The sequence below is a fragment of the Glycine max genome, chromosome 10 (genome assembly GCF_000004515.6).
Source record: "Glycine max cultivar Williams 82 chromosome 10, Glycine_max_v4.0, whole genome shotgun sequence".
Classification (NCBI taxonomy): domain Eukaryota; kingdom Viridiplantae; phylum Streptophyta; class Magnoliopsida; order Fabales; family Fabaceae; genus Glycine; species Glycine max.
Genome location: NC_038246.2, coordinates 18771169 through 18788610, shown reverse-complemented (window position 1 = coordinate 18788610; position 17442 = coordinate 18771169). Strand labels below are relative to the sequence as shown.

The following is a 17442-nucleotide window of genomic DNA, read 5'->3' as shown; positions in this document are numbered from 1 at the left end:
CCTTCCTTGGAAGACGCACCTGTGAGCCTCGTGTCGCCCTCCCGCCGAAGGGTAGGTTGCGACAGTTGGCGACTCCACTGGGGACTGTTAGAGAGTTAATCCTTTCAATTAATGTGCAACTTTTTATCATGACTTCTCCGCTATTTATTTTCCCTTTCCCCTTTGTTCTTTTGTTTTGTCCATATTTGTACATAAACTTTGTTGTGTTGTCGTGTTTGGTATGTGTTTTTCTATCGATTATAATCATAGTTTGAAATATTTTTTTTCTACACACACATGGCACCTACACCTCGCACACACATTAAGATATTAGGCCCTACACCCGAGTCTATCTGAGCCATAAAGAGTGGAGGTCGATCTATGGTCATGCTAAGTCTCTGACTCGCTTGATGACAGTGAAGCCTCATCTAGAACTTTCCTCCTTTAGTGATGCGCTGTCGCTGATAGTCCCTATCGCCACATTGTATTACCTAAGAGGATGATATCTCTAGAAGCCTATAAGTTTACTTGAAACCACCCCTTGGAGTTGTCACTAGAAGGGGACTTTTGGATCCTTTCCATTAGATTCCTGAATTAGGGACACATAGCAAACTATGGCATATTCCTTGATTACGCCATGCATCTCTTCATGGCATCGTAATGGGCATATCACTCCCGCATCATATTCATGCATTGTATTTGCATAAATCACCACATTATCATACCCCTTTCATCTAGCATACTTTTGTTCTGCCAACTGCATATATTTTGTTTCCATTGTATGCATATCATGTTCACTCATGCATGATCCTTGCATTTTCCTCTACAAAAAAAAATGGAGGAGGGGGAGGGGGGACAAAACAGAAAAAAAGAACAAAAGAAAGTCACAATGAAGAATGAAGGTTTATGCCACATTTTTAGTTACATGTGTTGGGTACCATGATAATGGCTATAGACCAACCTTGTTGGGGGTTATACACCCATTTCTAAAAAAAATGAAAATGATTGAAAATCATGTGAACGTGGTACCTAATGCATGGTTAACTAGGAGAATGGTGGTTCCTAGGGCCTCTCATGTCAATCTCATAATTGCATTTGCCATGCATAGCATAAGTATGCTCGAGTCATTCATCTCTATGATGTGTGGTTGAAGTATTGGCAATCAAAAATTTCTTTTCCTTGGATTAGGGGGTTGAACCAAGCACATGTTTTAAGAAAAAGTTCATCAAGTCAAGGTCAAGTATGGAAGTAACCAGCTTGCGAAAGTAGGGGCAAAAGATGAATCGAGTTACATCGTTTCCTTGTCTACTGCCACACATAATTGTGCCAATTCAAATTGAAGACTGTTGATGTCCATGTGCTATTTCCAGTTTCACTTTGATAAGATGAAATGGACCATGTTGTTTTGATGAAAATCTGAATTGATTCAACCCTATGTCCTGTGTGAAATTTGCAATACTTCAACAATGCGTCACTCACATACATCCATGCATTTCATTGGTTGCATTGCTCATTGCATTCTTTCCTTGAAATTAGAACCATAATCATTGTTATCAAAAGGAAAGAACGCGCTTTACGGCACCCTTACCGAACGCGTGCTAGAGCTAGAGTAATGAGTGAAGTAGATGAGGTGCAAGAGCGGATAAAGGCCGACATAGAGGCCCTAAAAGAGCAAATGGCCACAATGATGGAGGCCATGATGAGCATGAAAAAGATAATGGAAGTTAATGCGGCTACATTTTCCGAACTAGCGCTGTTGCTGAGGTGGACCCGACTCCCCCATCTGGCCTCAATCAAATAAGTCATCCTATCTCGGATATGGTAGGGAAGAGAGGCAAAGAATTGGGAAGTACGGGTGGCCCCCATTTTGTGCAAGTTCAAAACAAGCATGCCTTCCTGCCATATGGCTTACCTACTAATTATATGCCACCCAATGTGGTGCACACACTTGATGAGAATGTCAATAACTCCACTCCCATACTCGTTGAGGGCCAACAACCTCAATTTGATCATTCACATGTCTCTCAACCCTTGGGGGAGACACATGAAATACCCCACCACAACCTAGCCGACTTCGAGCCTTGCTCGGATATGCCACTGAGGGACAAGAAATTGGTGGTGTACCCCTGCCAAACACTTTGAAGGGCCCTCAGTTTTGCCCACAACCACAACCCTTGCATTTTGCTGTGGGAAGAGCCCTTCTTGCTATGGCTGAAAAGGAAAAGTTGGATCAGATAGAGGAAAGGCTAAGGGTCATTGAAGGAGGCGGAGATCATGCCTTTGCTGACATGGAAGATTTGTGCCTAGTACCCAACGTGGTCATTCCTCCGAAGTTCAAGGTACCGAACTTCAATAAATACAAAGGGGCAACTTGCCCCAAGAATCACCTAAAGGTGTACTACAGGAAAATGGGAGCATATGCGAAAGATGAAAAATTATTGATACATTTCTTTCAAGCTTTATGGATTTAGTTTTCACCGGCGAAAGGATCGATGTTGGTCTGAAAAGAGGAAAATTTGATCATCCTACTTTGACGAATGAGAAAACTGGGGCAAATGGAGAGAATGAGAAGGAGGAGGGAACCCCTGTTGTGGCTGCCATTCCTACATGGCCAAATTTTCCACCAACTCAACAATACCAATACTTAGCCAATATCAACCTTTCTTATATATTGTCGTCCTATCAGCCAGGAACCCTAAATCAATCACAAAGGCCACCCCTAAACCATCCAATGCCAAACACCACTCTTAACACAAACCAAGACACCAACCAGAGAGGGAATATTCCAACGAAAAAGCCTGTAGAATTCACCCCAATGCCGGTGTCCTATGCTAACTTGCTCCCATATCTACTCGATAATTCAATGGTAGCCATAACCCTAGCCAAGGTTCCTCAACCTCCATTTTTCTGAGGATACGACTCGGACGCAACATGTGCTTACCATGGAGGAGTTCTGGGGCATTCCATTAAGCATTGTAGGACCCTGAAACATAAGGTGCATGGTCTAATTGATGCGGGCTGGCTGAAATTTGAGGAGAATCGCTTGTGAATTCTGACATTGGCAAGCGACACCATACATGGGGCAATTTGAAGGCTATTGTTAGATGTCTCTAATGACTCACTTGGATTTTCTAGTTTATGTCATTATTGTGAATCACAGTTACAATGCTAATAATATGGATAAATTTGACATCCTTGTCTCTCATCCTCTCATAATTACATCTTTTCTTATTTGACTTCCACTGGAATATGAATGTAAGCCGTTGGTTTGTCTGCTCAAGCGACCTGCGCTCCTGAGTTTTGACTTCCAAGACTGTTCAATGAACAATTACTCGTTCTGCATGTTTGGTCGGGGTGCCGTAAAACGACGAGTAAAAAAATTCAAAACAAAAAAAGTGTTTGATTGACGGTGTTTCAAATTAATAAGTACGAACATTCATGTGACCTTATTTTATCATTCCTAAAAGTTGTCTTTTTGAGAAAAAAATGAGTTATCAAGAACAAGAGTCGTTTGACTTAATATGTTAATTGAAAGTCCCTTAAATGTTTCTCGTCCTTGAAAATCTACATAGTTTCTTTCATCATGCCTTGCTACAAGGTCGCCACAAAAGACAACAATGGATGCCTCAGAGCCCTACATTGAGGCAATGAGAGGCACCATCCATAAGCAAACCTAGGGGTAAATCAGAAGTTCTCACCCAGTAGGTTCCCTGCTACAAGGTCATAGCAAAAGGCATGAATAGATACCTCAGAGCCCTACACTGGGGCAATATGAGGCACCATGCATGAGCCTCAAGCGAACCTAGGGGCAGATCATAATTTCTTACCCGATAGGTCGAAAACCCAGAAGGGCGGTCTAAGAAAAAGTTAAGGTTGAAAAAATATACAACAAAAAAAAACAATCAGGGGCGTATTATTAAGGTCTTTTTTCTCAAAATCCAAAATACAAAAAGGATCTAGTCAAGATTTGAAATGTCACATGGCCATGTTTCAATATCCCAAACACTAGTCTATCCTTTGCTACCCCCTCCGAGCCAAAGCATGTTGTTTTCTAAAAACAACAACAAAGAAAAAATAGTGTAAGCAAAATAGAAACCCTGAGTGGGAACCACTACTAAACTAGCAGGAAGAGCAATGCAAGCTACACATGCGTGAAGTTGGGCAACAATGAAAAAGAAAATAAATCCACCCAAGGCGAGTGAAAAAAAAAAGAGAGACAAAGATCTCCAAAATTCTACAAGAAAGGCATAAAAGTCCAATGAAATGTTAATGTATGAGACAAAAGGAGTAGAGCCCAACCCAAAAGGTACAAACAACGTTCTTGAGGTTCTTACTCAATATAACCCTCAAACACTCTTTAAGCCTCTAATCCTTTCTTTCATAGCCCTCTTACCCCTGACCATGTTACAAGCTCAATAAAGCCCATGTAGATCAAAGAAAGACTAATTTGCTTTTAAGTTGGGATTCTAGAATGAAACCCGCACACGCTTGTAATTGTTGAAAAAAAAGATATATATCTAAAAGAAAAAGAAAAAAAAATCCTGAGGTTCGCACTTGCACATTTGAGAAGAAAACCCATTTGACCAAGAGCACATGGAAAATGCCCGAAACCAATTGTGATAATAGGGTATATCTAATGTTAGTCGCTCATATAGACTCCTTAAGATTCCTTTTGAATCCAATGGTGGCCTTTGCTTAGTGACCAACCCGTGTCATCAAGTATCAGTGGGATCAACAGACCCGTGGCGTCACTCTATGACCTTAAACCAAAGAAGTTTCACTTGGTCACGTACCAAAGGGTGACGATCCATTGCCATCCTTCAATGGTGCATGTGATTGGTCCTAAATCCTTATATTTTTCTTTCTGTGCAGAATAATCGATGTTTTTAAACAAAAAAAGAAGGGGACGAATCCTGGGATTTCAGTTGATTGATTAAACGTCAAATGGCTCCATTTTCGTCACTCCAAAATTTTCAAGTGACTAAATTAAACAGAACACATACACTCTAAGGAAGCTTCCAAAGAGATTTGCAAAAAGATAGGATGAGGTTGCATGAGTTATCACATCTTTCAAAAAAGGGATAGTCAGTCTGTGTTTTCCACAAAAAAGGAAAAATCAAATCAAAATCAAAATCACAAAAATAGGAAAGAATGTCATGAGCATTACACAATTTTCATGATTTTCGAAACCTTTTGCATGAAGGTTGTATATATCTGCATCCCCAAAAAATCATGCATAGATTTCTCTTTAAAGATGTGAGGTCCTCTCAAAGAGTCAACATCTTGCTTTCTCATAAGGTTAAAGCTTTTTGGTACTTGTACCTATTGGCTTGTTTCATAGGACTCAAAGTCCTCACCTTCATAGGACTCAAAGTCCTCACTTTATTCTTTTAGAGAACTCAAAGTTCTCGCCTTAAGAGGACTCAAACTCCTCGCCTTTAGAGGGCTCAAAGTCCTCACCATTAGATGACTCAAAGTTCTCATCTTTAGAGGGCTCAAAGTCCTCATCATCAGAGGACTCAAAGTTCTCGCCTTCAGAGTGCTCAAAGTCCTTGCCTTTAGAGGGCTCAAAGTTCTCGCCTTCAGAGGACTCAAAGTCCTCGCCTTCAGAGGACTCAAAGTCCTCGCCTTTAGAGGGATCAAAGTCCTTGCCTTTATAGGACTCAAAGTCCTCACTTTATCTTTTATAGGACTCAAAGTCCTCACTTTATCTTTTATAGGACTCAAAGCCCTCACTTTATCTTTCTTAGGACTCAAAGTCCTCACTTTATCTTTCATAGGACTCAAAGTCCTCACTTTATCTTTCATATGACTCAAAGTCCTTGTCTTTATCTTTCACAGGAATCAAAGTCCTCGCTTTTGTCTTTCATAGAACTCAAAGTCCTCTGCCTTTATCTTCCATAGGACTCAAAGTCCTCTGTCATTTATGCTTTTTGGAGACTATTATGGTCTCCCTTTGCCATCCAAAGACAATCAAGTCTGATGGCACACAGAGACAAATATGATCATCTGCCTTTTTGTTGAAGACTCAATGTCTTTCGACCAAGACTATTGGAGTCTCTTTTGTCAACCAGAGGCAAGCGAGCCTATTGACACGCAGAGACAAATATGGTTATTTTCTTTTTTGGTAGAGGACTCAATGTCCATCGACCGAGACTACTTTAGTCTCCTTTTACCATCCAGAGACAGACAATCAAGTCTGATGGCATGCGGAGACAAATATGGTCATTCGCACCCTTTTTGCTATCCAGAAACAATCGAGTCTGATGGCACGCCGAGACGAATTATGGTTATTCGCACCCTTTTTGCTATCGAGAGACAATCACGTCCAATGGCATGTGGAGACAAAATATGGTCATCTGCCACCCCCGTCAACCAGAGGCAAGCGAGCTCGTTGACCCGCAAAGACAAATATGGTCATCTGCTCCCTTTGTCAAAGATTCAGTGTCTTTCGACCGAGACTATTGCAGTCCCCCCTGTCAACTAGAGACATGCGAGTCCGTTGGCACACAGAGACAAATATGGTCATCTGCTCCCTTTGTAAAAAACTCAGTGTCTTTCAATCGAGATTATTGCAGTCTCCCCTGTCAACCAAAGACAAGCGAGTCCGTTGGCACGCAGAGACAAATATGGTCATCTGCTCCCTTTGTCGAAAACTCAGTGTCTTTCAATCGAGACTATTGTTGTCACCCCTATCAACCAGAGACAGCGAGTTCATTGACACGCAGAGACAAATATTGTCATCTGCCTCTTTTGTCGAAGACTCAAATGTCTTTAGACCGAGACTACTTTAGTCTCCATTTGCTATCCAGAGACAGTCAAGTCTGATGGCACACAAAGACAAATATGGTCATCTGCTCTTTTTGTCGAAGACTCAATGTCTTTCGACTGAGACTATTAAATTCTCCCCTTCGTCAACCAAAGGCAAGCGAGCCTGTTGACACACAGAGACAAATATGGTCATCTGCTCTTTTTGTCAGAGACTCAATGTCTTTTGACCGAGATTATTAAAGTCTCCCCTTTGTCAACCAGAGGAAAGCGAGCCCGTTGACACGCAGAGACAAATATGGTCATCTGCTCTTGTTGTCAGAGACTCAATGTCTTTCAACCGAGACTATTAAAGTGTCCCCTTCGTCAACCAGAGGCAAGCGAGCCCATTGACACGCAGAGACAAATATGGTTATCTGCTCCTCTTGGCGAAGACTCAATGTCTACCGATCGAGACTAATAAAGTCTCCCTTTCATCATCCAAAGAAAATCAAGTCCGATGGCATGCAGAGACAAATATGGTCATCTGCTCCTTTTGTCGAAGACTCAATGTCTTTCGACCGAGACTATTTTAGTCTCCCCTTCATCATCCAGAGACAATCAAGTCTGATGACATGCGGAGACCATCATGGTCATCCATATACCTTTGCTATCTAGAGACAAGGAAGTTCGATGGCATGCAGAGACCGTTATGGTCATCTGTTACCCTTGCTATCTAGAGACAAGCGAGTCTGATAGCACGCGGAGACAAATTATGATCATCCGCTACCCTTTCTATCAAGAGACAAGCGAGTTCGATAGCACGTGGAGACAAATTATGGTCATCTACCTCATTTACTTTTCGAAGACGACAATGTCTTGAGCCATTGCATGCTTTCAAAAGGAGACAATGTCCTCATCTACATTTCGAAGATGACAATGTCTTTAGTCATTGCATGCTTTCGAAAGGCGAAAATGACCATCATTTACATGTCGAATATGACAATGTCTTCAGTCATTGCCTCATTGCATGCCTTCATTTACATTTCGAAGACAAGGGCTTCAGTCATTGCATGCCTTCAAAAGGCAACAATGTCCTCATCTACATTTCAAAGATGACAATGTCTTCAGTCATTGCATGCTTTCAAAAGGTGACAATGACCATCATTTTCATTTCAAAGAAAATAATGTCTTCAGTCATTGCATGCCTTCAAAAGGCGACAATAAAAGATAAGTAAAGAGAGGCAACTGTCATGCCCTAGTTTTGTCTGGGGATGATCATTTGCAAACATTTGGATTCTTGCCAACCGAATTGAGCTGCTAAACAGCAATCATGACGCAATCCATAGGGTTTCGTGACATTTCAGAAGGAAATGGGCAAGAAATTCAAGATAGGGGCAAAATGGTCCATTTATGGACATTTACTTGGAAAGTTCTCTTTGAATGAGTGGAGAAATAACCAAGTGAAACTAAGGCTAAAAATCAACTCACAAATCAAGCTTTTGTCCGCAAAAATGTCATTTGAAACCGTTTCAAGGTTCAACGCCTTAACGGTCCTTTTTACTTTTATCAGTTAAAATGAACAACTTAAAATTCTAAAATCAACACCCCATATAACTTTCTTGTTTTCCAAAGAACTACATAGGTCTGAGTTCCTCATCGCAATTGAGGATACGTAGGAGCAAATGCCCCGTTTTTGTCGACCCCCAAAAAAGTAAAAGAACATAAAAAGGGAAAAGATAACATAAAAAAATTAAAAAATAAAATGAATTAAAAGTCATGGTTTTGCATATTTGATTAAAGGTTGACGTCCCTCGTGACGAACGCATGGGGTGCTAATACCTTCCCTGTGTGTAAAAACAACTCCCGAACCTTTTATTCTTAAAGTTTGTAGACCCGCTTTTGATTTTTTCTAATGTTTTCCTCAAATAAACGTTGGTGGCAAATCCGCACGTTTTCCTTCCTTGGAAGACGCACCCGGGAGCCTCACATTGCCCTCCCGTCGAAGGGTAGGTTGCGACATCACAGACAATGCCACCAATCTGAACAACAAGATGATGAAGGATATTAAGAAGATAGTTCAGAAGATGACCGTGTCATATAAGGATTGGCACGGGATGCTCCCATTTGCGTTGCATGGTTATCAAAATTCGGTGCGCACAACAACTGGAGCAACCCCTTTCTCTTTGGTGTACGAGATGGAAGTTGTGCTCCCGTTTGAGTTAGAGGTTCCTTCTTTGAGAATTTTAGCCGAATTGGGGTTGGAAGAATCAGAATGGGCCCAAACTCGCTTTGATAAGTTGAATCTTATAGAAGGTAAGAGGTTAGCTGCCATGAGCCATGGATGACTGTATCAAAGCCGAGTGAAGAATGCTTTTGACAAAAAGGTGTGCCTGCACAAGTTCAGTGAGGGAGATCTTGTCTTAAAGAATGTATCACAGGCTCCAAAGGACTACAGAGGGAAGTGGGCTCCAAATTATGAAGAAGGACCTTTTTTTGCAAAGAAGGCTTTTTCAGGAGGAGCATTGTTGCTTGCAAGCATGGATGATGAAGGCTAAGGCAACTAGAAGGCTCAACACGTGACTGTTCCCTAAAGACTTATTGGGATCTCAAAGTCTTAAAATCTTTTGTAAACCATAATCGTAGCATTAATAAATGAGGGTTAATGATTTGCATCTCAACCTCCTGTGTTGTGTCCTTTACTTCTTGTTGTCCTTAAGAACATACACTCTCAATCTTGCCCACTGAATCCGGAGCCATTTGACTCGATCAATAGGGTTCCATAAGCGTTTAAGTAAAATTGAACACGATAACACCTGTTTAATTGTTGCATTTAACGTTCAATCATAAACATGCATGCATTTGCATCTTGTCATCCAGGATCCTGCAAATCGGAGGATGAATGAAGAATCATTTTGAGTGATGGTCAATGTTAGTCATCTTATACGACTAACTTTTGTATAGAAAATTTTTATAAAATATGTATAGTTTTCCCCAATTTATAGTTCTTTTGTAGGAATTGTAAATAAACTTTGTTGTGTTTTGATCTCTGTCATTAGGGTCTCTTTTATTGGAATTAATGTTAAAATTTGTACAATTTCAGGTAAAAAGGAGCTAATTTCTTGAAGTGCCAAAGTGGTTGTTGCGCTAAGCGAACTCAGTGGACTTAGTGCATATCCATCGCTAAGTGAGGCTTTAGTGCGCTAAGCGTGTCATCCGTCTCTTGCCAGGCTCAGTGCAACATTGACGCCAAACCCAAATTCACTTACTCACACTAAGTGCGATAGTCGCGCTAAGCGCGACGGTGCGATTTCAGAGCCTATTTAAAGCCTGAATTGTGAGAATTAGGGTAATGCAATTATTACACTTTTACACAGACAACATTTGCACACACTCAAAGAGCGAGCCTTGCATGAAAGGGGAGCTTAGAGGAGGAAGCAATAGCAAGGAGCCATTTGAGAGTGATTTGAGAGTGTTTGAGTAATTGTGAGGTGCCAGGAAGAGGAGGAGGGATCCCCCTTCTTGTGTAAGCATCAATTGCACTTCATTTTTTGTTTGATTTGTAATTTAGATCTCCTTGTAATGAATTGCTAAAACCCTAGTTGGGGATTTCTAATGAACAGTTGATGTAAATACTTTTCATATCTAATTAAGAGTGTTTTATGTGTTCATTGCTTCTATCAATGCTTTATTGTTGCATGCCTTTGGTCTGATCACCCACTAGTGTGTATTGTTAGGGAACTTTAGCATTGGGAAATGTACTGTTGCCTTAGAACTTGATAAAGCAGGGCTAAATAACTGCATTACTAAGGATAGAGTGCAGGGTTTTAGTTTTTCTTATGTTGTGAGTATAATGTTGTTTGAATTAAACCTAGTTCAACAAGAGGGATCTGAGAATGAAGTTTAGTTTGAATTAATATAAACTTATGAGAGATCGAGGTTTAGTACTTTGGTCTTCAGCATAGAACATAAGAATACTCTTAGTTAGAGAAACATCTTTATATGCATCAACTCGTTTGTTAGAAAGACCCAACACTTTTAAACCATTGTTGTCTCTATTAATTGCTTACATTTACTGCTTTTTAGCTTAGGATATATTGCATTTCTGTTTCTATTTATGAGTATCAATGTCTGTTTACACAATGCCTGATTCTTGAACAAAACTCTGTCTAATCCAAAAGTTCCCTGTGTTCGATACTCGGATCACTCCGTTTTAATTTAAAATACTTGAATTAATCTAAACTTACGAGGGATCGAGGTTTAGTACTTTGGTCTTCAGCATAGAACATAAGAATACTCTTAGTTAGAGAAATATCTTTATATGCATCAACTCGTTTGTTAGAAAGACCCAACACTTTTAAACCATTGTTGTCTCTATTAATTGCTTACATTTACTGCTTTTTAGCTTAGGATATATCGCATTTTTGTTTCTATTTATGAGTATCAATGTCTGTTTACACAATGCCTGATTCTTGAACAAAACTCTGTCTAATCCAAAAGTTCCCAGTGTTCGATACTCGGATCACTCCGTTTTAATTTAAAATACTTGACAATCCGGTGCACTTGCCGGTAACACACGCGACCCCACTTCCGTGTTTTGAAAAGAAAAGAAAAAAAGAAGAAGTGAACCGTGAGTGGGGCAGAACAAGTATTTTTGGCATCGTTGCCGAGGAACTTAGTTCATTAGAAGAGCTTAGTTCAGTTTTAAGGAATTAATTCATTTTATTTTCTTTGATTCTTTGATTATTTTTGTTAATAGTAGATACTATAGATTTTTTGTTCTTTGGAATTAGATAAGTGTTGTTTTGCTTGTTTTGTATGCAAAGAAGATTTGCTGCAGGTGCTTTGATTCCCATAGATTTGGAGATTAACACAACTTGCAGGAGAAGAATTCCATAAAGAAATAGAAAATTTTTACAGGACATAGAAGCAGTAACAACTCCAAAAGAAGAACCTCGATCTTCTGAGGCATCTTCTAGTTTTCCTATACAAGGCAATCTCACACAGGATTAGCTGAAGACTTAATCATGGTTGAGGAGCCAAGGAGAGTGACCCTTGAAGTTTATTCAAGTTCAAGTGTGCCACAATTCTTTTCAAGTATTGTGCGGCCGGAGGTTTAAGCACAAACCATCACTTACCCTCCATCATTAATCTAATTGATCCAGGACAATTTGTTTCACGGTTTTCCTAATGAAGACCCATATGCGCACCTAGCCACCTATATTGAGATTTGTAACACTATTAGACTGGCTGGTGTGCCTAAGGATGCTATCCATTTGAGCTTGTTTTCATTCTTGTTGTCTGATGAAGCTAAAAGGTGGCTTCACTCGTTCAAAGGCAAAAGTCTTAAGACTTGGGATGAAGTGGTTGAGAAATTTTTGAAGAAGTATTTCCCTGAGTCTAAGACTGCAGAAGGAAAAGCAACCATCTCTTCGTTTCATCAATTTCTAAAAGAGTCCTTGAGTGAGGCATTAGAGAGATTTCGTGGATTATTGAGAAAGACACCCACTCATGGATTCTCAAAACCAATTCAGCAAAACATTTTTATTGATGGGTTAAGGCCATAGTCCAAGTAGCTATTAGACGTTTTTGCTGGGAGAATAATCAAGTTGAAGACCCATGAAGAAGCCATGGAACTCATTGAAAATATGGCTGCAAGTGACATAGCAATTTTGAGAGATAGAGCCCACATTCCAACAAAAAGAAGCCTGCTGGAACTCATATCACAAGATGCTCTGTTGGCATAGAACAAGCTGCTGTCTAAGCAACTTGAGGCATTGACAGAAACATTAAGCAAGCTGCCAACCGAACTACATTCTTCACAATCTTCGCCATCTACTGTTTTGCAGGTTTCAGGGTGTGTCATATGTGGTGGAGCTCATGATTATGGCTACTGCATTCCCAATGAAGAACCAGCTCATGAAGTCAATTATATGGGGAACCAGCCAAGACACAATTTCAATGTAGGTGGATTCTCTGGATTCCAGCATGGCCAGTAGTATAATCAACAACATGGACAGTGGAGAAATCACCCTGGAAATCCTTTCAACAAAGATTAGGGTGGACCATCCACAAGGCCACAGCAACAAAGGCCAAGTCTCTATGATCGAACATCAAAGTTGGAAGAGACTCTTGCTCAGTTCATGCAAGTCTCTATGTCAAATCAAAAGAGCACAGAGTCTGCCATAAAAAATCAGGAAGTCCAAGTGGGACAGCTGGCTAAGCAATTGGCAGATCGACTGTCAAGCAGCTTTGGAGCTAACATCGAGAAGAATCCGAAAGAGGAGTGCAAGGCTGTTATGACCAGGAGAAGATTGGCAAACAATGTGGATGAGGAAAAAACTAAGGAGAAAATGGTGAAGGATGACAAACAATAGCTGGTAATTGAACCAACACCTGAACCTGTGCAACCCTTTTGTGAACTTATAGAGGAAGAACAAGAAGAGGAGGATGAACAGAGGAGAGAAGCACCAATAAATTTGAGTGAAAAAGAAATAAATGAAAAAGAAAAGAAGGAAAAAAAAGAAAAAGATAATGAAAAAAATGAAAAAGAAATAAAGAGAAAAGAAGAGAAGAAAAAGAGTACGAGTGAGTTAGCAAGAGAGAAAAAAAAGGAAGTAGCTTTTAATGAGGGAAAAGAGGTGCCATACCCTTTGGTACCTTCCAAGAAAGACAAGGAACACCATCTAGTGAGATTCCTTGATATTTTCAGGAAAATAGAAATTACTATGACTTTTGGAGAAGCTCTACAACAAATGCCGCTCTACTCTAAATTTCTGAAGGATATGTTGACAAGGAAGAACAAATACATTCACAGTGAGAATATAGTAGTGGAGGGTAACTGCAGTGCAGTCATTCAGAAGATCCTTCCACCAAAACATAAAGACCCTAGGAGCGTGACCATTCCTTGTTCAATTGGTGAAGTCTCGGTGGGAAAAGCTCTCATTGACTTGGAAGCCAATATCAACTTGATGCCACTCTCCATGTGTAGAAGGTTGGGGGAGTTGGAAATAATGCCTACAAGAATGACTTTACAGCTAGATGATTGCTCTATAACCAGACCCCACGGTGTTATTGAAGATGTTTTGATTCGAGTCAAACATTTCAATTTCCCAGCTGATTTTGTAGTGATGTACATAGATGAGGATCTTGAAATTCCCATAATTTTGGGATGCCCTTTCATGTCCAGTGCAAGTTGTGTAGTAGACCTGGGAAAGAAAAAGTAGGAGTTAGGCATCGATAATAAAAAAATTAGCTTCGACTTGTTTGATGAAGAAAAACATTTTTCGGACCAAAATGTCTGCTTACAGGTGAAGGAGTTTGATGAGAAGGTTCTGAAGGAGAGAACTAATATTGATCTAGGATAATATAGCGATGCGTCAAGCTAATGACGTTAAACGAGAGCTTGCTGGGAGGCAACCCAGTCATTTATTTTTAATTTTGTTTTTTTGCATTGAGTGTAGTGGATTGCTTGTGATTGTGTGTGATTTCAGCTTGATTAATATTGAAAAAGGGTTCATAAGCTTTGGTGAAGAGGTGAACAGAAAAAGAACTTAGAAAATTTGTCAGTTGTTCACTCGCTAAGTGCCAAGTATTCATACGCTAAGCGAGCCCCTGCTCGCGCTAAGCGCTTAAACCCCTGATTAGTGGCTGGATGGTAGCGCTAAGCCCAATTATCTCTCTAGAATCTGAATTTCTCGAATTAGGCTTAGCAAGGTGATGCGCTAAGCACAATTCCCTCTCTATTTTGGAAATCTTTGGAATAGCACTAAGCGCAAGCCATCACTGCATGGAGGAGCATGTTTATGCGCTAAGCCCCACCTTTAGCAGCTAAGCGCAGAGCGCAGGTCCTCGCGCTAAGCCTAAAAACCTCTCTGGAATTTGAAATTTGTGAATTGGGCTTAGCATGAGAGGTCACGCTAAGTGCTTGAGCCTTAAAATCCAAACTTCGTGTTGTCACGCTAAGCGTGGTTGTGTGCTAAGCACGCAACACGAAATTGCTAAAATAAAATGGGAACTGCCTAGGTAGTTACCATTTTAGACTAAAGAGCATTTTTTTCCGTCACACACTTCTGTGACTCGCCCACATTTAGGTTTAGTGTTATTAGGTTAGTTATGGCTAGAATACACTTAGGGTTTCGCTATCGGAGTAATGTAGTTTGGTTTAGGGGCCTAATAGAGGCCTTAGTCGAAAGGGGTGAAAAACCCCTGGGTATTTTCTGGAAATCGCGTCGTGTTGTGCTAAGCGTCGTGCTGTTCTAAGCAAGTTCATTGCTTATGATGGAGATTTCTGATTTCCAGATGAACTGGCTAAGTGCGGCCCTATCACGCTAAGCACGATTGTCACAACCTACCCTTCGGCGGGAGGGCGACGCGAGGCTCACGGGTGCGTCTTCCAAGAAAGGAAAATACATGAAGTTGCCACCAACGTTTATTCGAGGAAAACGTCAGAAAAAACGGAAAAGGTGTGGTCTACGAACTTTAAGTGTGAAAGGTTCAGGAGTTGTAATTACGCACGGGGAAGGTATTCGCACCCCACACGTCCATCACAAGGGACGACAACCTTTAATCAAGTGTGCAAATATGACTTCAATTTGTTTTATTTTCTCTTTTACGCTTTTTATGTCTTTTTATGCTTTTTATATTTTTTATCTTTTTGTGGTCGACAAGGGTGTTTCCCTCGCTCCTACGTATTTCTCAATTATGATAAGGAAATCAGACCTACGTAGTTCTATGAGAACTAAACGTTGGTTAAGTTGCTTTTATCCTTTTTTTTGCAAGATATATTTCGACTGAATAAAAGGTCATTTAAGGCATTGGACCATTAAATGATCTTTTGATTCTTTTGAAAGGAGAGAAAAACATTCAGGCATTGGACCATTAATGATCTCTTGTTTTTTCTGAAAGAGGTGAGAAAGTTATGTGTTGATTTTAGGCTTTCAAAAGTCCACGTTTAACCAATAAAAGAAAAGAGGACCATTTCAAGGCGTTGGACCTTAAAATGGTTTTTAGGTGATTTTTAATGACAAAAGCTTGATTTGTGAGTTGATTTTAGCCTTAGTTTCACTTTGGTTATTAGTCAATTCAATTAAGAAAAATCCCAAAGAAAAACGACCGATTGATTTTTTTTGGATTATTTTATTCAGATATTTTTTATTATTTTATTATTATTTTGTCTCTTTTTGGTTTTCAACGTGGTTACGGCGTGAAAGATCGGTCGGATTTTATTCTAACAGAGATTAAAAGATATTACAACTCAAATGATCGGTGGAAATTTATTTTATTTTTTATTAGGCGTGAAAACGACTTAAATAAATGGTTAAAGCACGTCAAAAGGGGGTATGGAAAGTAAACGAAATGAAAATAAAGCACTCGAAACGAGTGGGGACCACTAAGGGCACAGAATGAATTGAAAGGTTTGATTTCGGGAACTTATTGGTTGAAGACCGAAGAACAAAGAAGAAGGAATGAATAACGATGAAGAATGGTGGAAAACCTTCACGAAATCGCCCACGGAGGGTTGAACGAATTTGCTCTGCCCTCTTTCCCCTATTTATAGGGGAAAAGAGGGAGGTGGTTGCCGCCCAGCTCGCCCAGGCGAGCTGGGTTGCTTCCACCAGAAGGCACAGCTTTCTGTTGGAACACCCTGGAAGGTCCAAGTGGGCCTGGTTGCTATTTGCACACCCCTGTTTACTAAATACACCCCTTTTCCCTTTTTTGCTGATTCTTTTTCTGTAACGTTACGGAACTTTACGGATTACGTAACGATACTTGTTTTCTTTCTGTAATGTCACGAAACTTTATGGATTACACAACCATCCCCTCTTTGACTTCTGGAATGTTACGGAACTTTACGAATTGCGCAACAATGCTTCCTTTCACCTCCCGACATGTCACAGAGCTTCACGGATTGCCTAACGATGGGTGGTAAGTACCTCGAAGCGATCAAGCGAAGGTTGTATGCCACCAAACCAATGGTCCCCAGACAAAATTAAGGTATGACAGTTGCCCCTCTTTACTTATCTTTTATTGGAGATAAAAGCGAAGTAAAGATAAGACACTAATTTCGTTCGAGCGGAACGTCATTCGGCCGGTCAATATCCCCGCCAGCGGAACCTTCGCCATTGCACTCGATCGTCCTGGCCAGCAGAGAAGAATCTCGCACGTCGTTGGGCTTGACTGTTTCCGGCCGACGAGAGTAAAAACCTGCAAAATTTTTGAAAATGATCAGCACCGAATGACCAACATCATCCTGATACCGTCGAATTCATTCCCCTCGATTAATGAAAGGCGTGGATGACCATAAGGTATCTCCGCCTACCACCTGACTCGTTGTCCCTGGATGACAAAAGGTGCAGAAGACGATGTCAATTTCTTCGCGTCAACGGGCTCGTTTGCCCCTGGTTGATGAACGGTGCGGGTAACCATAAGGTAACCCCGCATGTCACCTGACTTCATGGGTCAGGACAACAAAAGGTGCAGGAGACGATGTTAGTCTCTGCATGCTATCGTGCTTTGAGTCTTACGGATAGCAAAAGAATGTTTATACGGATAACCAGTTGGGTATTTCTGCCTGCCCCCTAACTTCACGAGTTAGTACTGACAGAGGTTGTCTGCACGGAAGACGACGTAAATCTTCGCATGTCAACGGGCTTGCTGGTCGCGATTGACAAAGGGTGCAGAAGACAACGTTAGTCTCTGCATGCTATCATGCGT

At 40.6% G+C, this 17442-nt stretch overlaps 1 protein-coding gene across 1 annotated transcript; it reads left to right on the top strand.

Moving 5' to 3' along the window:
* The first annotated feature begins 13454 nt into the window (after positions 1–13454).
* On the top strand, positions 13455–13952 carry LOC102668372 (uncharacterized). Its single transcript, XM_006589952.1, has one exon. The coding sequence runs from the start codon at positions 13455–13457 to the stop codon at positions 13950–13952; it is 498 nt and encodes a 165-aa protein (XP_006590015.1).
* Positions 13953–17442: the final 3490 nt, after the last annotated feature.

Excerpts from the sequence above, each read along its gene's own strand:
- LOC102668372 (XM_006589952.1), top strand. The coding sequence starts at position 13,455 with ATGACTTTTGGAGAAGCTCTACAACAAATGCCGCTCTACTCTAAATTT.